This window comes from Macaca fascicularis, chromosome 20 (assembly GCF_037993035.2).
Source record: "Macaca fascicularis isolate 582-1 chromosome 20, T2T-MFA8v1.1".
Classification (NCBI taxonomy): Eukaryota; Metazoa; Chordata; class Mammalia; order Primates; family Cercopithecidae; genus Macaca; species Macaca fascicularis.
The window spans coordinates 64,990,279-65,008,558 of record NC_088394.1 but is presented as its reverse complement, the minus strand read 5'-3'; the positions used below and the strand labels follow the sequence as shown (position 1 = coordinate 65,008,558).

Here is an 18,280-nt window from a genome sequence, read left to right as displayed (position 1 = left end):
AACAGGTGGAGCACAGAGGATTTTTACGGTGGTGAAACTATTCTGTATGATACCATCATGGTGGATACATGGCATTACAAATTTGTCCAAATCCATAGTTTGTACAACGCCAAGAGCGAGCCCTAATGTAAACTATGGACTTTGGGTGGTGATGTGTCAATGTAGACTGATCAGCTGTAAAAAATGCATCACTCTGGTGGGACATGTTGACAATGGGGGAGGCTATGTTGTTTGAGTGCAGGGAGTGTAAGGGAAATCTCTGTCTCTTCTGTTCATTTTTGTTGTGAATCTAAAACTGCTCTAAAAAATAAACTCTCCTTGGCCGGGCGCAGTGGCTCAAGCCTGTAATCCCAGCACTTTGGGAGGCCGAGACGGGCGGATCACAAGGTCAGGAGATCGAGACCATCCTGGCTAACATGGTGAAACCCCGTCTCTACTAAAAATACAAAAAACTAGCCAGGCGAGGTGGCGGGCGCCTGTAGTCCCAGCTACTCGGGAGGCTGAGGCAGGAGAATGGCATAAACCCGGGAGGCGGAGCTTGCAGTGAGCTGAGATCCGGCCACTGCACTCCAGCCTGGGCGACAAAGCGAGACTCCGTCTCAAAAAATAAATAAATAAATAAACTCTCCTTATAAAAAATGACCTGTTACTTTCTGACTATGTCAGGGGATCCTGGATCTGCTTCTCAAAAGGAGGTTTCCTCCTCAGGGATTCCTGCCCTGACTCACTCCTGACATTTTGACAGTCTAATTCTAGTAAGTAAAGAATGGAGGGGTAGTGTTCAGTTTCATCTAGAAGTCAGTGTCTTAGAACCATTTGTGCAAATGATTGACAGCAGTGATCCCCAAACTTTTTGGCACCAGGGACCGGTTTCATGGAAGACAATTTTCCCGCACACCAAGGCTGGCAGAAGCGGGAGGGGGAGAGGGGTGGGGAATGGTTTCAGGATGAAACTATTCCACCTCAGATCATCAGGTGTTAGTTAGATTCTCATAAGGACTGTGCAACCTAGATCTCTTGCATGCACATTTCACAACAGGGTTCGCGCTCCTATGAGAATCTAATGCTGCTGCTCATCTGACAGGAGGCCGTGCTCAGGTGGTAAAGCTCACTTGTGCGCTGCTCACCTCCGGTTATGAGGCCGGGTTCCTAACAGGCCACAGAACAGTACTAGTCCGTGGCCTGGGGGTTGGAGACCCCTGATCTAGAGTCTTTTCTTAAGTATTAAATAGTTGAAAGGATTAAGATTGTTCCTAGACAAGACTTTATATAGCATTTGGCTAACAACTAAGCTTTAAATAGAATTAATTTGGTCAGCATCATTTTCAATGCATTTGGATTAATCACCTTAAGTAAAAACACCTTTGAATAAATGACAGCACACAAATGCACATGCGTGCACACACACATGCATACTTAGGATTAATGACTCAAAAGAGAGAAATCATTTTAGAAATGGAAAGGCTGAGAAGGTCATAATAAGCCTCCAAATAACATGCAAGCTTGCATGTTTAATTCTCTGGACAAATCACATGCTGTGCTAGAATCTTTATTGCAAGCTTAACGTCAGGAGAATGGCTTGTTAACACTTGTCTTCTGAAGCAATGCAGGAAACTAGAAAGGTTATTAAAAGTTCCACTTACTGAAATGAACAATGCTGTTTATGGCAGTTTTCACCACCTCCTTCATCCCTACGATTTTGTTCATACTAGAAGATAAGGACACTGGCCCCTTCTAGAAACACTAGGTAGAAACTGTTTCTACTATCTTGGGCCAACTATTTTGCCTCCAGGGAGTTTTCTAAAGCACTCCTTAGCTGGGCACAGTGGCTAATGCCTGTAACCTAATACTTTGGGAGGCCAAGGCAGGAGATCACTTTAGGCCAGGAGTTTAAGACCAGCCTGGCAATAAAGTGAGACCCTATCTCTACAGAAAATTTAAAAATTAGCCAGGCACAGTGGCACACACCTGTAGTCCTGGCTACCCAGGAAGCTGAGGTAGGAGGATTGCATGAACCAAGGAGTTCAAGGTTGCAGTGAGCCGTGATTGCACCACTGCACTCCCACCTGGGTGACAAAGAGTGAGACCCTGTCTCTAACAACAATAACGAAAAATAAATAAATCATTTCTAAATTACTCAACTAGGATTATTTAGCCTTCCAACTGTTTCTAAATTCCTCTCCAGTTTTTTTTGTTTGTTTGTTTTTGAGATGGAGTTTAGCTCTGCCGCCTAGGCTGCAGTGCACTGGCGTGATCTCGGCTCACTGCAACCTCCACCTCCTGGGTTCAAGCAATTCTCCTGCCTCAGTCTCGCGGGTAGCCTCCCTAAGTGCTGGGATAACAAGCATAAGCCACAGCGCCTGGCCTCCACGGGGTGTGTGTGTGTGTGTGTGTGTGTGTGTGTGTGTGTGTGTGTGTGTGTGTGTGTGTGTGTGTGTGTGTGTGTGTGTGTGTGTGTGTGTGTGTGTGTCTATCAAAACAAGTCGTATGATCCTATTACTAAAATATACACTTTCTATGTTTGTTTGTTTGTAAAAACAAAAAACCAAAAAAAACACAGGGAACCGTTAACTATAAAGAGATAGCCAGCTATCATTGTCATCTATGAAGTACCCTTTCCGCCAAACATTCTTTGTGTTAACACCAAAACCCCCTACCCATTTGGACAGCAGCTCCTCCACCTACTACACATTTCCTGTGATTTTGGTGGGGCTGCCAGCCACAAGAATAGGTGTGGGACCGAAGCCTGTTCTAAAATTTATATATGCTGTGGAGAGTGGGGACAGACCTTTACTTTTTACTTAAAACTTCTTATAAACGTACATAATTTTAAAAGCCAAATATTCCTGAAAGCTTAGAGTGAAAAATAGCAGTGCCCTACATAATTTATTCCCATCTGATTCAGGCTCTACAGAAGCAACCACTTTTAGTTTGGTTTAATAATAAACTCTTTAGTTTATTAATAACATCAAGTCCAGGTGCCTGTAATCCCAGCACTTTGGGAGGCCAAGGCAGGTGGATCACCTGAAGCTGGCAGTTTGAGACCAGCCTGATCAACATGGAGAAACCTCATCTCTACTAAAAATACAAAAATTAGCCGGGTGTGGTTGCAGGCACCTGTAATCCCAGCTACTCCAGAGGCTGAGGCAGGAAAATCACTTGAACCAGGGAGGCAGAAGTTGTGGTAAGCCAAGATTGTGACATTGCACTCCAGCCTGGGCAACAAGAGCGAAACTCCATCTCAAAAATAATAATAATAATGACATTAAACATTTCCTATTTACCAAGCACAATTCTGAACATGTTACAGGTATTAACTCATTTAATCCTCACAGTAGTCCTATGGGGGTGTCTAAATCTGTTGCCAAGACTCTGACACCTGAGTGGAAGGGGTGGAGGCCTCATTGTTGAGGATGCAGACTTCAACTTATACCTCCTACTTTTCAGTTTGCCTCTCCCACCCAGTTCAGAGTCTCTTGGGCTCATCATCTCTCAAGAGTAAACCTCCAGTCTTTTGCTGGGAAGGGGAGGTGGTTGTACAAAGGGAAGGAACAAATGAAGGGATCTACTGAATCCTATACAGCCTTTCAAACTCTTTCAAGCTCTAAATTCAACTCCATTTTTAGAGGTTATCTGATGCTTCCTGTCCCTCCAGGGTTCTGCAGTAAAAAGGAGCTTGCTCCTTTTTTTCTTATTTTTCTTTAAAAAAAAAAAAAATTTAGGCTGGGCGTGGTGGCTTATGCCTCTAATCCCAGCACTTTGGGAGGCCGAGACACCTGAGGTCAGGAGTTTGAGACCAGCCCGGCCAACATGGTGAAACCCCATCTCTACTAAAAATACAAAAATTAGCCAGGCGTGGTGGCAGGTGCCTGTAATCCTAGCTACTTGGGAGGCTGAGGCACGAGAATCGCTTGAACCTGGGAGGCAGAGGTTGCAGTGAGCTGAGATTGCGCTGCTGCACTGCAGCCTGGGCAACAGAGTGAGACTCTGTCTCAAAAAAAATAAATAAATAAAAATAAAAAAAATAACAACTTCATTGAGGTATGGTAGTGTGCTTCTTGGCTTCTCCACATGCAGACATCTAGATTTCCAGTTTCTCAAGTTGCTAGCCCAGACCAGCCTGGGCAATACAGTGAGACCCCATCTCTACAAAACAAACAAACAAACAAACAACAACAATTAGTTGGGCGTGGTGTTGCAAGCCTGTAGTCGCAGCTACTTGGGAGGCTAAGGTGGAAGGATTGCTTGAACCCATTGGGTAGAAGGTTGCAGTGAGCTATATCTCGCCACTGAACTTTGCAACATTTGTTATTACCTTTTTTTTTTCTGAGTCTCACTCTGTTGCTCAAGCTGGAGTGCAGTGGTGCAATCTCGGCTCACTGTGACCTCTACCTCCTGGGTTCAAGTGTTTTTCATGCCTCAGCCTTCCAAATAGCTGGGATTACAGGCGCTTGCCACCACACTCCACTAATTTTTTTTTTTTTTTTTTTTTTGAGAGATGGGGTCTTGCTATGTTGATCAGGCTGGTCTCAAACACCTGGGCCCAAATGATCTGCTCACCTCGGTCTCCCAAAGTGCTGGGATTATGGGCGTGAGCCACCACACCTGGTCGGCTATTACCTTTTATCTACCGTCTCTTCTCTCCTGTTCCGTTGGTCCCTATGGCTTCCAGAGAGAGCAGATAAACATGCGTTCAGTACACTGTCTTTCACCAGAAGTCCCTACTTTTTACGTTATGTACTTTCCTGTTGTTTAAATGTTTTTTGAGACGGAGTTTTGCTCTTGTCACCCAGCTAGGAGCGCAGTGCAGTGGTGCGATCTCAGCTCACTGCAACCTCCGCCTCCCAGGTTCAAGCGATTCTCCTGCTTCAGCCTCCCAGTAGTTGGGATTATAGGCACGGGTCACCATGCCCAGCTAATTTTTGTATTTTCAGTAGAGATGAGGTTTCACCATGGTGGCCAGGCTGGTCTCAAACTCCTGGTCTCACGTGATCTGCCCACCTCAGTCTCCCAAAGATCTGGGATTTCAGGCGTGAGCCACTGTGCCCAGTCTAGTTTTTGTATTTTTAGTAGAGGTGAGGTTTTGCCATATTGCCCAGGCTGGTCTCAAACTCCTGAGCTCAGGCAATCCTCCTGCTTCAGACTCCCAAAGTGCTGAGATTACAGGCGTGAGCCATAGCACCCAGACAAGATGTAATTTTCTAGTTTTCTTTTTGAATTTTTAGCTGTAATTCTCTATGAAGATTTTCCTTCATAGACCATTTGGTTACCCTGACATACAATTCCTACAGGAAACACAAGACAAATGCTTTATTCTTTCCCTTTACTTATCAATGTACAAAATAATGAGTTGATGCCCTGGCAATCCCAAAGATGTCATATGAGGGCTTTTTTCTTTGACTCAGATTTTTATATCTTTGATGTACTTCAACTATTGCAGGCATTATTCCTTTTAATGATCTAATTGTCCTATCTATGGCAATGGGAGTCCCTTCAAGTTGGCTCCAGTGTGCTACAGATATGATCCCATTCATCTCAGGTCACTTTCTTGTATTCAAGCACAACAAGATGCCTTGAGGTTTATAATGTATGATTCCCGCCTGCCTCAGACTTTGAATCAACTTTATTCCATATAGAGCTTAGAATTTAGTAGAAAATGATATTTAGAAACTATAAATTGGGCTGGGCACAGTGGCTCATGCCTGTAATCCCAGCACTTTGAGAGGCCGAGACAGGTGGATTGCTTAAGGTCAGGAGTTCAAGACCAGCCTCGCCAACATGGTGAAACCCTGTCTCTACTAAAGATACAAAAATTAGCCAAGCATGGTGGTAGATGCCTGTAATCCCACCTACTTGGGAGGCTGAGGCAGGAGAATCACTTGAACCTGGGAGGTGGAGGTTGTAGTGAGCCGAGATTGCACCACTGCACTCCAGCCTGGGCAACAGAGTCAGACTCGGTCTCAAAAAAAAAAAAAAAAGAAACTGTATATTGTCTCTACCAATGCTTATTGACACTGGGTTGTCTTGCTTCTTGGGATTGACAATGGACTGAGCTGGAAACAGCTATTTTTAAAAAAGAGAAAAATCATGAGTTCATACTAATATTTCCAACTGAAATTCAATATTACAGGGTTTTAAGCTGGGCATGGTGGTGTGCACCTGTGGTCTCAGCTACTTGGGAGGCTGAGGTGGGAGAATCACTTGAGCCCAGGAATTCAAGTCCAGCCTGGGCAACATAGTGAGGCTCTGTCTCTTAAAATAAAATAAAATAAATTATAGGGTCTTTACTCTGGTTCTTTACTTTATATCTCTTTTTTTATGCTAAAAATCTTGATTCCTAATAATATTCATAAAATTAACTTATTTTCTTTATGTGTGTATTTCCAAATAATATACCAATAATGGCTGGGTGCGGTAGCTCACGCCTGTAATCCCAGCACTATGGGAAGCCAAGGCAGGTGGATCACCTGAGGTCAGGAGTTCAAGATCAGCCTGGCCAACATAGTGAAACCCCATCTCTACTAAAAATACAAAAATCAGCTGGGCACAGTGGTACACACCTGTAATCCCAGCTCCTCAGGAGGCTGAGGCAGGAGAATTGCTTGAACCCAGGAGGTGGGGGTTGCAGTGAGCCGAGATTGCGCCGCTGCACTCCAGCCTGGGTGACAAAGAGAGACTCCGTCTCAAAAAAATAATAATAAAATAAAATAATATACCAATATTATCACTAGCAGTGAGATTACCAAATACAATTTAATATTTCCTTGTGGTTCTTTTGGCCCTGATACATTTTAACCTTAGCTGAAGGATAATTTAATGAGACAAATCATTTCTGTACCAGCCTGACACCATTATTCCTTAATTAGGAGTAAAGGGAACTAAGTGCAAAAGCTCAAGTCATATCAGTTTTTAGACCATTTCCCCTTCCAACTAGCATCCTGAGACAAAAACATAAGGTCTGGATGAAAAAGTCTTCAGGGAATGGATATAAACACAGGAGAAACAAATCACCCTACTGAGTAACACGGGGTCAGTGAACTGAAAGAATAAGAGGCCAGGAAAGAAATCATGAGCATAATTCTCATTAAACAGGCACGGTAAGTCAGAGCTGACAGGCAGCTGCAAATTTTCTCAGCAGGAGCTATAGTGAAATGCTGCTTAGCAACACCCGAAGGCAGATGACAATGACGACCATACAAAGAGCTGGAGAATCAGATTTAAGCGTGACAATCATGCCATCTTACAACTGCCTATTGACCAACCAAGCAACAACTAATTCTGGTTAAGTGGTAAAATCTGGCGACTGTACTGCCTTTGCTTTGTTACTTTTATTTCCTGTCTTTTTTAAAGGTGGGAAAAATAATGTCTGAGCCAATAAAATTCAGGCACTGACTCGCATAAAGATACTCCTCTAAAAGCATTTTTTAAAACATCTTAAAACTTTATAGAATGTTGTGGAGATAACTGTGAGTTAGAGGACCTATAATAAAATTCAAGGTGATCTCACTATTATTAGTGATTTCTTTTCTTCAAATTGAGTGTATAATCATTTTCAAGTTTTGATACACATTAGAATCATCCATGGAGCTTCAGTAGGACAAAGATGCCCAGGCTCTAATGCAGACATGCTGAATCAGAATCTCTAAACGTGGGCTGGCTATCAATATACTGAAAAAGATCCCAGATAACTTTTTTTGCACCCAAAGTTGAAAACTACTATAACATAACATATAAACATTTAAGACAAAATTTTATGTGCATGAGAATCACCTCGGGAGCTTGTTAAACGTGTGGAGTCTCAGGACACTGGAACGTTTTGGATTCAGTGGCCTGGTGTGGGCTGTGTAGTTTCCATATTTAACCAGCATTCCAGGAAACACCTCACGATCCAGGTGTCATCAAATCACACTCTCAGCAACATTTTTAAACTATATTTTTTGGAAAGAAAAAAAGGCTAGGGTCCAGAATGTGGCAACTACTGACCTGAGTGATGTTTGTGAATATCTGCTCAGACATTCTCTCGCACAGAACAGCCATCAGCTGCAGGACAAGCAGCTTCTGCTCTTGGCCTTCCACAAGAAGAGTCTGATATTGCTCTAATTCCAAGAGGCTCTTGCTGGAGAAGGGCTCAGTTTTTAACCCTGTTTCATTTTCCGTGGCCACAAGAGTCAACTCCTACAAGCATGGCAGGAAAGAAAAAGTGAAGATAAAGCCAGTAGAACTAAGGCCTTCTCAAACATAAGTAGAAAACTCTGTTTGAACTGCATGTTTAAAGAAATAGTCTGTGTTTGTTGCAACATTATTTATAATAGCCAAAACTTGGAGACAAGCTAAATGACCAGCAATAAGAAAAAATTATGATGTATTTGTAATATCACAGCAGTTAAAATAAATGAATTAGATTTATATGGGTATCAACATACATAGATCTCAAAAAACACTACTGAGTGAAAAATGTAAGTTTCAGAATAATATATACAGTATGATACCATGTATATAAAAATTTAAAGTCTCACAATAAAAAACATACACACACACACACAAAGAAATAGTTTGACAAGCTTTCGGCTTTGTGGGTATTTCTATGATTTCTACTAGTGGCCTTCCTTGAACTGAGCCTCAGATCACCTCACATTCTCAAACCCCTTTTGGAGACCATTAGATGCCTCCAGCACTACAGCTCTTTTCCTCTAACATACTTAGAACTAACTTCTAAGAAATTATGTATTACTGAGGGTTTTGTAGGCTATTCACCTACCCTTCTTGGCTTACTGAAACCTCTGCCTCCTGGGCTCAAGTGATCCTCTCATCTTAGCCTCCCGAGTAGCCGGGACTACAGGCACAAGCCCCCATGCCAGGCTACTTTTTGTATTATTGGTAGAGACGGGGTTTCGCCATGTTGCCCAAGCTGGTCTCAAATGCCTGAGCTCAGGTGATCCACCTGGCTCGGCCTCCCAAAGTGCTGGGAGTGAGCCACCTTTTTTTAAGTATACAATTAAGAGCACATCCCCTTGGAATGTTATTTAGAAAGAGTATCGCTGGGCATGGGGATGGGTGTGAACATGGGAGGTAAGAAAGCATCAAAAAGTGTCTCCTACTTCAAGTTCTAGAAATGTTAGCCCTGATTCCCTCCTTGAATTCTCCCATACCTACAGAAACCTTAAACTCTCTTACAGCTCTTTTAGAGTAGACACTTTATTTAGGGGAAAGAGTTGAAAAGGCAGAGCTGGAGGTCACTGGCTTATGATGTCATACAGTGCAACAAGGAGTAACAGTATGGGGTACAAGTTACTGTCAGAGAATAGAAGAAAAGCAAGCAAAGCACAACCACTGGCACTAAGAAACAAACCCGGAAAAGGCTTCAGGTGCCTGCAAAATGAAATGAAGGAGGCAGAATTGCTAAATCTCCTTTGCAAATACCTGACAAAACAACAGTCAGAAAGGATAAGGGATTACTCTATAGCTGTAAAACCTGCTATTAACTTCAAAAGAGTTCTTACTGTCAACACAGAGCAAAGATTAACCCTTTCATAGATCGAGGGTTCTGCTTTGTTCATCTCTAAACTGCCAGTGCCGATTATTTGAGGAAGTAGTAGATAACATGAGTACTAGTGAAGAAAAATTTCTTCTTTTTACCAATCCAAAGGCTACTAAAAAAATAAATTCCTTTATGTCCTTTGATCGCTTTCCTTAAATTAGGGCCTACATTTTAGGATCTAAAATTATAAATGCTTTGAAAATTCAAAGGGTTTCCTGGCACTCCCCTGGAATAACACTGACCAGGAATTACAGGTAGTTCTTACTTTCAAACAGAAGATGAAGAAGTCTCCTGCCAAACCGCATTCCTGGCAGTGGGACAGCAAGTCCCCGAGATGCTCTACCCGGCCCTGCTCTGAGGATACCTTCTGGTACAGAGCTTCATCTTCATCTTCATCACTGCAATGAGGGTAAAATTTATCTTGGCAGAGTTACCAGAGATACAGATAATTTTAAACCCCATAACAATCTTTTTTTTTTTTTTTTTTTTTTTTTGAGACTGAGTCTGGCTCTGTCGCCCAGGCTGGAGTGCAGTGGCCGGATCTCAGCTCACTGCAAGCTCCGCCTCCCGGGTTTACACCATTCTCCTGCCTCAGCCTCCGGAGTAGCTGGGACCACAGGCGCCCGCCACCTCGCCCGGCTAGTTTTTTGTATTTTTTAGTAGAGACGGGGTTTCACCGTGTTAGCCAGGATGGTCTTGATCTCCTGACCTTGTGATCCGCCCGTCTCAGCCTCCCAAAGTGCTGGGATTACAGGCGTGAGCCACCGTGCCCGGCTAACAATCTTCTAAAGTAACACGTTATGTCCAAACAGTTAATCATTAAAAAGATCCCCCAAATTTATTTAACTTATTTTACTATTTCTCCATTCTGAGAAAAGTATTGATTCTCAGAAACTAGGCTGTTATGTCCTGCATGGTCATTTGCTCAAATAGGGAAAGATTCATGAAGATGGATGTTAGCCGGGCACAGTGGTGCACACTGGTAGTGTACCAGGAGGCTGAGGCCGGAAGACTGCTTGAGCCCACGAGTTTGAGGTTGTAGTGCATTATGGTCACAACTGAATAGCCACTGAACGCCAGTAACATAGACAACATGGTAAGATCTCATTTCTAAAAAAAAAAAAAAAGATGGATGTTGGAGAATTACTATTACTTTTACAAAAGCAAGGAGGAATTAAAGTATATACAAGTCATATGCAGATATTCTGGGTCCTGAGGAAAAACAGAAAGAGAAGGCTGTAAAGTAAGGCTAGATCACAGAGGGCCTTGGATGTCATTCAAAAGAACTTTGACTTTTTTCTGATAAGCTACTGAAGGGTTATGGGCAGCAGAAAAAGATGTGATCATCATGGGAGGACATGCAGTCTCAACTGAAAGGAACCAATTAGCTGAGATAAGAAAATGCATAAAGGTTCAGAAAAATGAGTAGGTTGAATGTGATTACCAAGTTATAAAATCTGGCTAAATCAGTGCTATGATTACTGCAAAAATTTATTTATTTATTTATTTATTTATTTATTTGAGATGGAGTCTCGCTCTTGTTGCCCAGGCTGGAGTGCAATGATGCCATCTTGGTTCACTGCAACCTCCGCCTCCCGGGTTCAAGCAGTTCTCCTGCCTCAGCCTCCGGAGTAGCTGGGATTACAGGCGCCCACCACCACGCCCAGCTAATTTTTGGTATTTTTAGTAGAGACAGTATTTCACTATGGTGGCCAGGCTGGTCTCGAACTTCTGACCTCGTGATCTGCCCGCCTTGGCCTACCAAAGTGCTGGGATTACAGGCATGAGCCACTGCACTCAGCCGTTTTTTGTTTTTTTGTTTTTTTTTTTAATTTTTGAGACAGGGTCTCACTCATTGCCTAGGCTGGAGTACAGTGGTGCAATCATGGCTCACTGCAGCCTCCACCTCGCAGACTGAGGCAATCCTCCCACTTCAGCCTCCTAAGTAGCTGGGACTAGAGAGGTGCACCATCACAACCAACTAATATTTGTATTTTTTTGTAGAAACCGGGTTTTGCCATATTGCCCAGGCTGATCAAGAAATATTCGTACTTTCTCATGAGGTACTATGGCTTTTAGTTTTTAATTCCTCTGACAAGTGAAAAGACAAAGATACCATGTATACATATATATACACCTGTGTGTGTGTGTACATACTTTTTTTATAATTTTTTTTTTTTTTTTTCTTTTTTTTTTTTTTTGAGACGGAGTCTCGCTGTGTCGCCCAGGCTGGAGTGCAGTGGCCGGATCTCAGCTCACTGCAAGCTCTGCCTCCCGGGTTTTTACGCCATTCTCCTGCCTCAGCCTCCCGAGTAGCCGGGACTACAGGCGCCCGCCACCTCGCCCGGCTAGTTTTTTTGTATTTTTTAGTAGAGACGGGGTTTCACCGTGTTAGCCAGGATGGTCTCAAACTCCTGACCTCGTGATCCGCCCGTCTCGGCCTCCCAAAGTGCTGGGATTACAGGCTTGAGCCACCGCGCCCGGCTATAATTTTTTTTTTTTTTTTAACACGGAGTTTTACTCTTGTCACCTAGGCTGGAGTACAATGGTGCGATCTCGGCTTACTGCAACCTCCACCTCCCGGGTTCAAGTGATTCTCCTGCCTCAGCCTCCCGAGTAGCTGGGATTACAGGCAACTGCCACCACGCCTGTCTAATTTTTGTATTTTTAGTAGACACAGAGTTTTACCATGTTGGCCAGGCTGGTCTCGAACTCTCGACCTCATGTGATCCGCCCGTCTTGGCCTCCCAAAATGCTGGGATTACAAGCATGAGCCACTGTGCCTGGCCTTTTTTTTTTTTTTTTTTTAAAGAAATGGGGTCTTGCTATGTTGCCCAGGCTGATCTTGAACGCCTAACCTCAAGCAATCCTCACACCTTGGCCTCCCAAAGTGCTGGGATTACCAGTATGAACCACCATACGCAGCTCAAGATACTATATTATTATACCATATCATCATATAAACAAATACAAAAGCATTGAAAATGTACTAAAAAGCAAAACACTAAAATAATGTGAACAGGAAATAAGACACTAGTTGACTTTTGTTTTCCTCTTTATATGTTTTTTGTATTATAAAAAGAATATGTGTTATTTCAGTGACCAATGACATAAAATTTTTTCAGACTAAATTGAGAAAAAAAAAATGACAGATGTTTCTTCATCTCATTGAAAAGTACAATTATTAACTTGGCAGACCATCTCATAAGGCAGTATGTCTCAGTGTGCCAGTTCACTAAGAACATGGACTTCCCACACCTGTAATCCCAGCACTTTGGGAGGCCGAGGCAGGTGGATCACAAGGTCAGGAGATGAAGACCATCCTGGCTAACTCGGTGAAACCCCGCCTTTACTAAAAATACAAAAAATTAGCCGGGCCTGGTGGCGGGCGCCTGTAGTCCCAGCTACTTGGGAGGCTGAGGCAGGAGAATGGCATGAACCTGGGAGGCGGAGCTTGCAGTGAGCCGAGATCGCGCCACTGCACTCCAGCCTGGGCGACAGAGCGAGACTCTGTCTCAAAAAAAAAAAAAAAAAAAAAAAAGAAGAACATGGACTTCCTATTCCTCTAATAGAATGAATAACCTATACATTTAGCTTAGGATATTTCCTGTATTATCCCAGAATCTTCCAGAGTCCTTCAGATCAGTCATGTTTTCTCCACAACATTCTATGTTGAAGGAAAAGCCAAAATGGATAAACATCACTTCTAAGCTTCTGTGAGCCATTTTGATTGTGAAAATGAAGTACTGTATTCAAATACTTCTAAAACAACATGACGTTAGCCTGGCATGGTGGCGAGTGCCTGTAGTCCCAGCTACTCGGCAGGCTGAGGCAAGAGAATTGCTTGAACCCAGGAGGTGGAGGTTGCAGTCAGCCAAGATCATGCCATTGCACTCCAGTCTGAGCGACAGAGCAACACTAAGCCTCAAAAACAAAACAAAAACACATGACAATTATCTTAAGAAGCACTACTTTAGTCACTCTTAAAAATTCAACGATAAGGCCACTTTGGGAGGCTAAGGTGGGTGGATCACCTGAGGTCAGGAGTTCAAGATCAGCCTGATCAACATGGAGAAACCCCATCTCTACTAAAAATACAAAATTAGCCAGGCGTGGTGGCACATGCCTGTAACCCCAGCTACGTGGGAGGCTGAGGCAGGAGAATCGCTTGAGCCCGGGAGGCAGAGGTTGCAGTGAGCCAAGATCGCGCCATTGCACTCCAGCCTGGGCAACAAGAGCAAAAACTCTGTCTCAAAAAAAAAAAAAAAAAAATCAATGATAAAGAGTAAATTCCAAACAATTATATTTAATTCCAGAAAAGTAAAAACTCTGGATCTAAAGATCATAAAATCTAAGCTGCTCTTATAGAGTTTCTTTAAATAAACTTTTTTTTTTTGAGACAGAGTCTCACTCTGTCACCTAGGTGGGAGTGCAGTGGCACGATCTTGGCTTACTGCAACCTCCACCTCCTGGGTTCAAGTGACAGTCCTGCCTCGCCTCCCGAGTACCTGGGGCTACAGGTGCCAGCCCCCACAACTGGCTAATTTTTGTATTTTTAGTAGAGATGGGTTTCACCATGTTGGCCAGGCTGGTCTTGAACTCCTGACCTCAAGTGATCCACCCACCTCAGCCTCCCAAAGTGCTGGGATTACATGTGTGAGCCACCACGCCTGGCTCTTCTTTCTTTCTTTTCTTTTTTTTTGAGACTATCTCGCCCTGTTGCCCAGGCTGGAGTGTACAATCCCAGCTCACTGCAACTTCCACCTCCCAGTTCAAGCAATTCTTGTGCCTCAGCCTCACAAGTAGCTAGGTCTACAGACATGCACCACCATGCCTGGCTAATTTTTGTATTTTTAATAGAGATGGTGTTTCACCATGTTGGACAGGCTGGTCTCAAACTCCTAACCTCAGGTGATCCACCCGCCTCAGCCTCCTAAAGTGCTGTGATTACAGGTGTGAGCCACCATGTCTGGCCAAAAACATCTTGATAAACTGTTGCTGGGCAGAATAGCAGCTTGAGTTCGTACTGATGATTCTGTTTGCAATCTATGTGTTTTTCTATTTTCCTCGAGTCCACCAAACTGAAGGGGTGTTTTAAAACTTTACCAAGTTAACCATGAATATATAATAATATTTCAGCGCTTCAACAAACAGCAACACTTTGAATGTGATGTGAAATCCAAACAGGATAGCAGTCACTCATTCATATTACATGGACTATGACCAACAGGAAATTATGTTCTGAGGTAATAACATTAGATCATCCAGAAAGTGGAAATAATTTAAAACATGCAATTGTGAGATGTTGGATAAATAAATGATCCATTTCACTAATATTTATTAAGCACTTTCTAATCAATCCCTATGAGAAACAAATCTCCATCATAAAATTACCATAAAAGATAGCTATTGGACAATTTCCCTCAGGAATAAGTCTGAAGATAAACACACACATATACCATTTTGAGAGTCAGAAAGATAATTGGATTATTATGGTGTTAAGGGTGAACATGTGTCTGCCCTTTACTCTGATTAACTGGCAAAGATGGTGAAGTAAGTGGGCTTGTTGTGATGCAGAGCTGTGAGGCTCCAGTAAATTGCACCAACCATTAGCAGGCATCTTGGGAAAAAACCTGGAGAATTATTTAAGGCTTACGTTTCATTTAGAGAATATAAACAGCAAGCACCTCAGCCACTTGAGTTTCTGGTTTCTTTTCTATCAGCGCCCCTTAGTGGTTGAATGACTGAATGGCCTTTTGGGCAGAACTAAATCTGAAGAGAGACAGTAATGGATGGGTGGACTCACCTAATGGCCTCTTTGATGGTAATCATAATGCCACCTTGAGTGGCAGCTCTAAACTGACACAGAGAATGGAGAGAGGGCACAGCTTTGTCCAACCCTGCAAATCCTTTCAGGCTGGCAATTGCCTTCTTCCTTTCCAGCTTCCCCAGAATCCATAATAAGATTTCTTGGCAAAGTGACCTGGCAGAAAAAGCAGTAATGAATGAGCTTGTCATCTTACTCCATGCATCTAACAAGCTAACATAAAAAAAGAAAGAAAGGCTGTCAGGTTCCACTGCATTTTAAATGCTGGCACGATCTCCTAGTACTACTGAAATGCAGGAGTGGAAAGTATGCTTCTTGTGAATTTCAGAATGCAAATATACTGAAATTCAATGACTGACTGACTAATCCTTGGCTCTGGCAGCAACCCTGATTTGCCACATAAGCCCCACGTGATTTTTTTTTTTTTTTCGGTAATTCCAAGTGTACTACTGCCTTTGCATCAGGTACTGTCAAAGAAAGTACACACGTATAAAAAGCATCTACTCTCAGCAAGACCAATAGCTGGAGACCAAGAAACTGCATACCAACAAAATATTGCTGATACCTCAACTCCTTTCATCTGTGTCAATCAACTAGAAGAGGAACTATATCAATGTTCACATGTTCCTTGTCTGTCTCTGATGAGGACATGATAGTGCTGTGAGGACTTGAGTTTTAAAACAAAAACCAGAGGCCAGGCGTGGTGGCTCACGCCTGTAATCCCAGCATTTTGGGAGGCTGAGGCGGGTGGATCATCTGAGGTCAGGAGTTCGAGACCAGCCTGGCCAACATGGTGAAACCCCATCTCTTCTAAAACTACAAAAATTAGCCGGGCGTGGTGGCAAGTGCCTGTAATCCCAGCTACCCAGGAGACTGAGGCAGGAGAATCGCCTGAACTCAGGGACGGAGGTTGAAGTGAGCCAAGATCGCACCACTGCACCCCAGTCTGGACAACAGAGTGAGACTCCGTCTCAAAAAAAAACCAAAAAACAAAAAACAAACAAAAAAAAACAAGAGTTATTTTGTGGACTGTCCCTTGAAACCAAGTTCACAGATGTACAGCCTCCCTCTTCCACTGCATTCTCTTGTCATTGCCATTGTGGCTGTGGGCCACAGTGACGTGCTGACTCAAGCTGAAGAGCCAAGGGCACTATGTAAGCTTTGAATAGTACAAAAGATGGTGTTTCCCTTCACCACTTAGCAATGGTGATAATGATAGCTACCATTTATTGAGCTTACTATTTGCCAGGGACTGTGCTAAACATATTAATGCATATTGAGTCTTTACAATAACTTTGCGAAGAAGATACTATTATTGTATATTGGATTACATGTGAGGCTCTCCAAACACTAAAAATAATAATTCTGTAGGACTTGAGATAAGATAACTCTTACCTGGAGGAAGAAACAACATAAATTACTGTGAAAATATAGCTGATATAAAATGAATCCTACTTAAATTCTATGACAAAGGAGTATTTTCTGGATGACTAAGAAATCCCTTCTTTCTAAACAACACACTGTATCACCAACACCAAATCCCAGGCTAAATACAAAGTGCCACATTCAGATCTAGATTTCCCAAACATGTTTTCTAACTCCCCACAAGGTCATTATGATCCATCCCCTATTTCCTCCTTCCTAGACATGTAATTGCAGTATTTCTCACTGATTGAAAAATGGCATGTTTACACGTGTAAACAGAGATTTTGTCTTTGAGATTTAGGACAGAGGCTGAGGAAAGTAATTGTAAAAACTGTATCCAATGCCCTGTGATCTGCAAAATTCTTGTTCTTTTCCAGATGAGCAAAATAGAAGATCCCAGTGTTTTCCTGACTTTGAAAGGAAATGATAATTTCAAAGTGGCAAATATAAATTCAAAATAAGAACAAAAACAACATGCAAAAAAGATGTCACAATTTATAAACAAGTAAGATTCTATTTATAAACAAATAAGGGTCCCTTGATTGTTTACCTTATGTGAGATACACTCTGCTTAGTAAAACAGTAGAGAAGAAAAAGCACTCCCAGGACAGGAAGCAGAGAATCCATCAAAACTGTTAAAGGTTCATTCCCAACCACGTACACCTAGAAAAAAGGAAATGGTGAAGAATAATCCCATGACTGCCTGGCCAGAGCAATGGGGATCACACACCAAACACCTAGCAAGGCTCAGTGTCTTCAGCAGTATCTCCTCCGAATCACACCATTTTAGCTCCAAGGATGTGCTCAGACATGGCAATGAAACCATTTGAGTTTGGCAGACAGGCTGAAACGAGAGTGAACTGGAACAGCACCATTTCATGTGTGCAGTCTCTAGACCTGCCCAGAATTGGTCAACTACCCCGCTTTCTGACCTCTTCCTTTCCTACTTTTGGCTACGTCTGAGTTTCCTAATCTACCTATTGTTTAACTATATAACTGTCCTACTGCTGAAGGCCCTGCTATTAGGAACAAGTAATTACTACCAAAGGGAAAAACTTTAAACTAGATTTGGAAAATCAAAACAAACCAAACCAAACCCAAAACACTGCTGACTTCAGTTTCATCACTCTTAAGATGTGACCACCACATGGAAATGTCCTATTCTCCCTAATTCTATAAATGTTCAAAGAAATTATACTGTAGGGCTGGGCACAGTGGCTCATGTCTGTAATCCCAGAATTTTTGGAGGTCACGGAGGTAGGATTGTTTGAGGCCAGAAGTTCAAGCTAGGATTGTTTGAGGCCAGAAGTTCAAGCCTAGCTGAGCAACACAGTAAGACCCCATCTCTACAAAAACATTTAAAAATTAGCCAGGCGTGGTAGTGCATGCCTACAGTCCCAACTACTTGGGAGGCTGAGGCGGAAGGATGGCTTGAGCCCAGGAATTCAAAGCTGCAATAAGCTATGATCATGCTACTGCCCTCTAGCCTG

The 18,280-nt window shown here is 42.7% G+C and overlaps 1 protein-coding gene across 6 annotated transcripts in view; it reads right to left on the bottom strand.

Annotated features, from left to right (window-relative positions):
- Window positions 1-18,280, bottom strand: part of TANGO6 (transport and golgi organization 6 homolog) — a 257,551-nt gene that overhangs the window by 179,716 nt on the left and 59,555 nt on the right. For all 6 annotated transcript variants that reach the window (XR_010583644.2, XR_012429092.1, XR_010583643.2 and 3 more), the window contains exons 8-11: window positions 17,341-17,453; window positions 15,345-15,521; window positions 9,804-9,936; window positions 7,984-8,175 (exon numbers count right to left, since the gene is read on the bottom strand). Coding sequence is in view for 2 of the 6 variants with exons in the window: in XM_065536620.2 (XP_065392692.1) it covers window positions 7,984-8,175; window positions 9,804-9,936; window positions 15,345-15,521; window positions 17,341-17,453 (615 nt within the window). In the remaining 4 variants the exon portion in view is untranslated. The remainder of the gene's footprint in view (window positions 1-7,983; window positions 8,176-9,803; window positions 9,937-15,344; window positions 15,522-17,340; window positions 17,454-18,280) is intronic.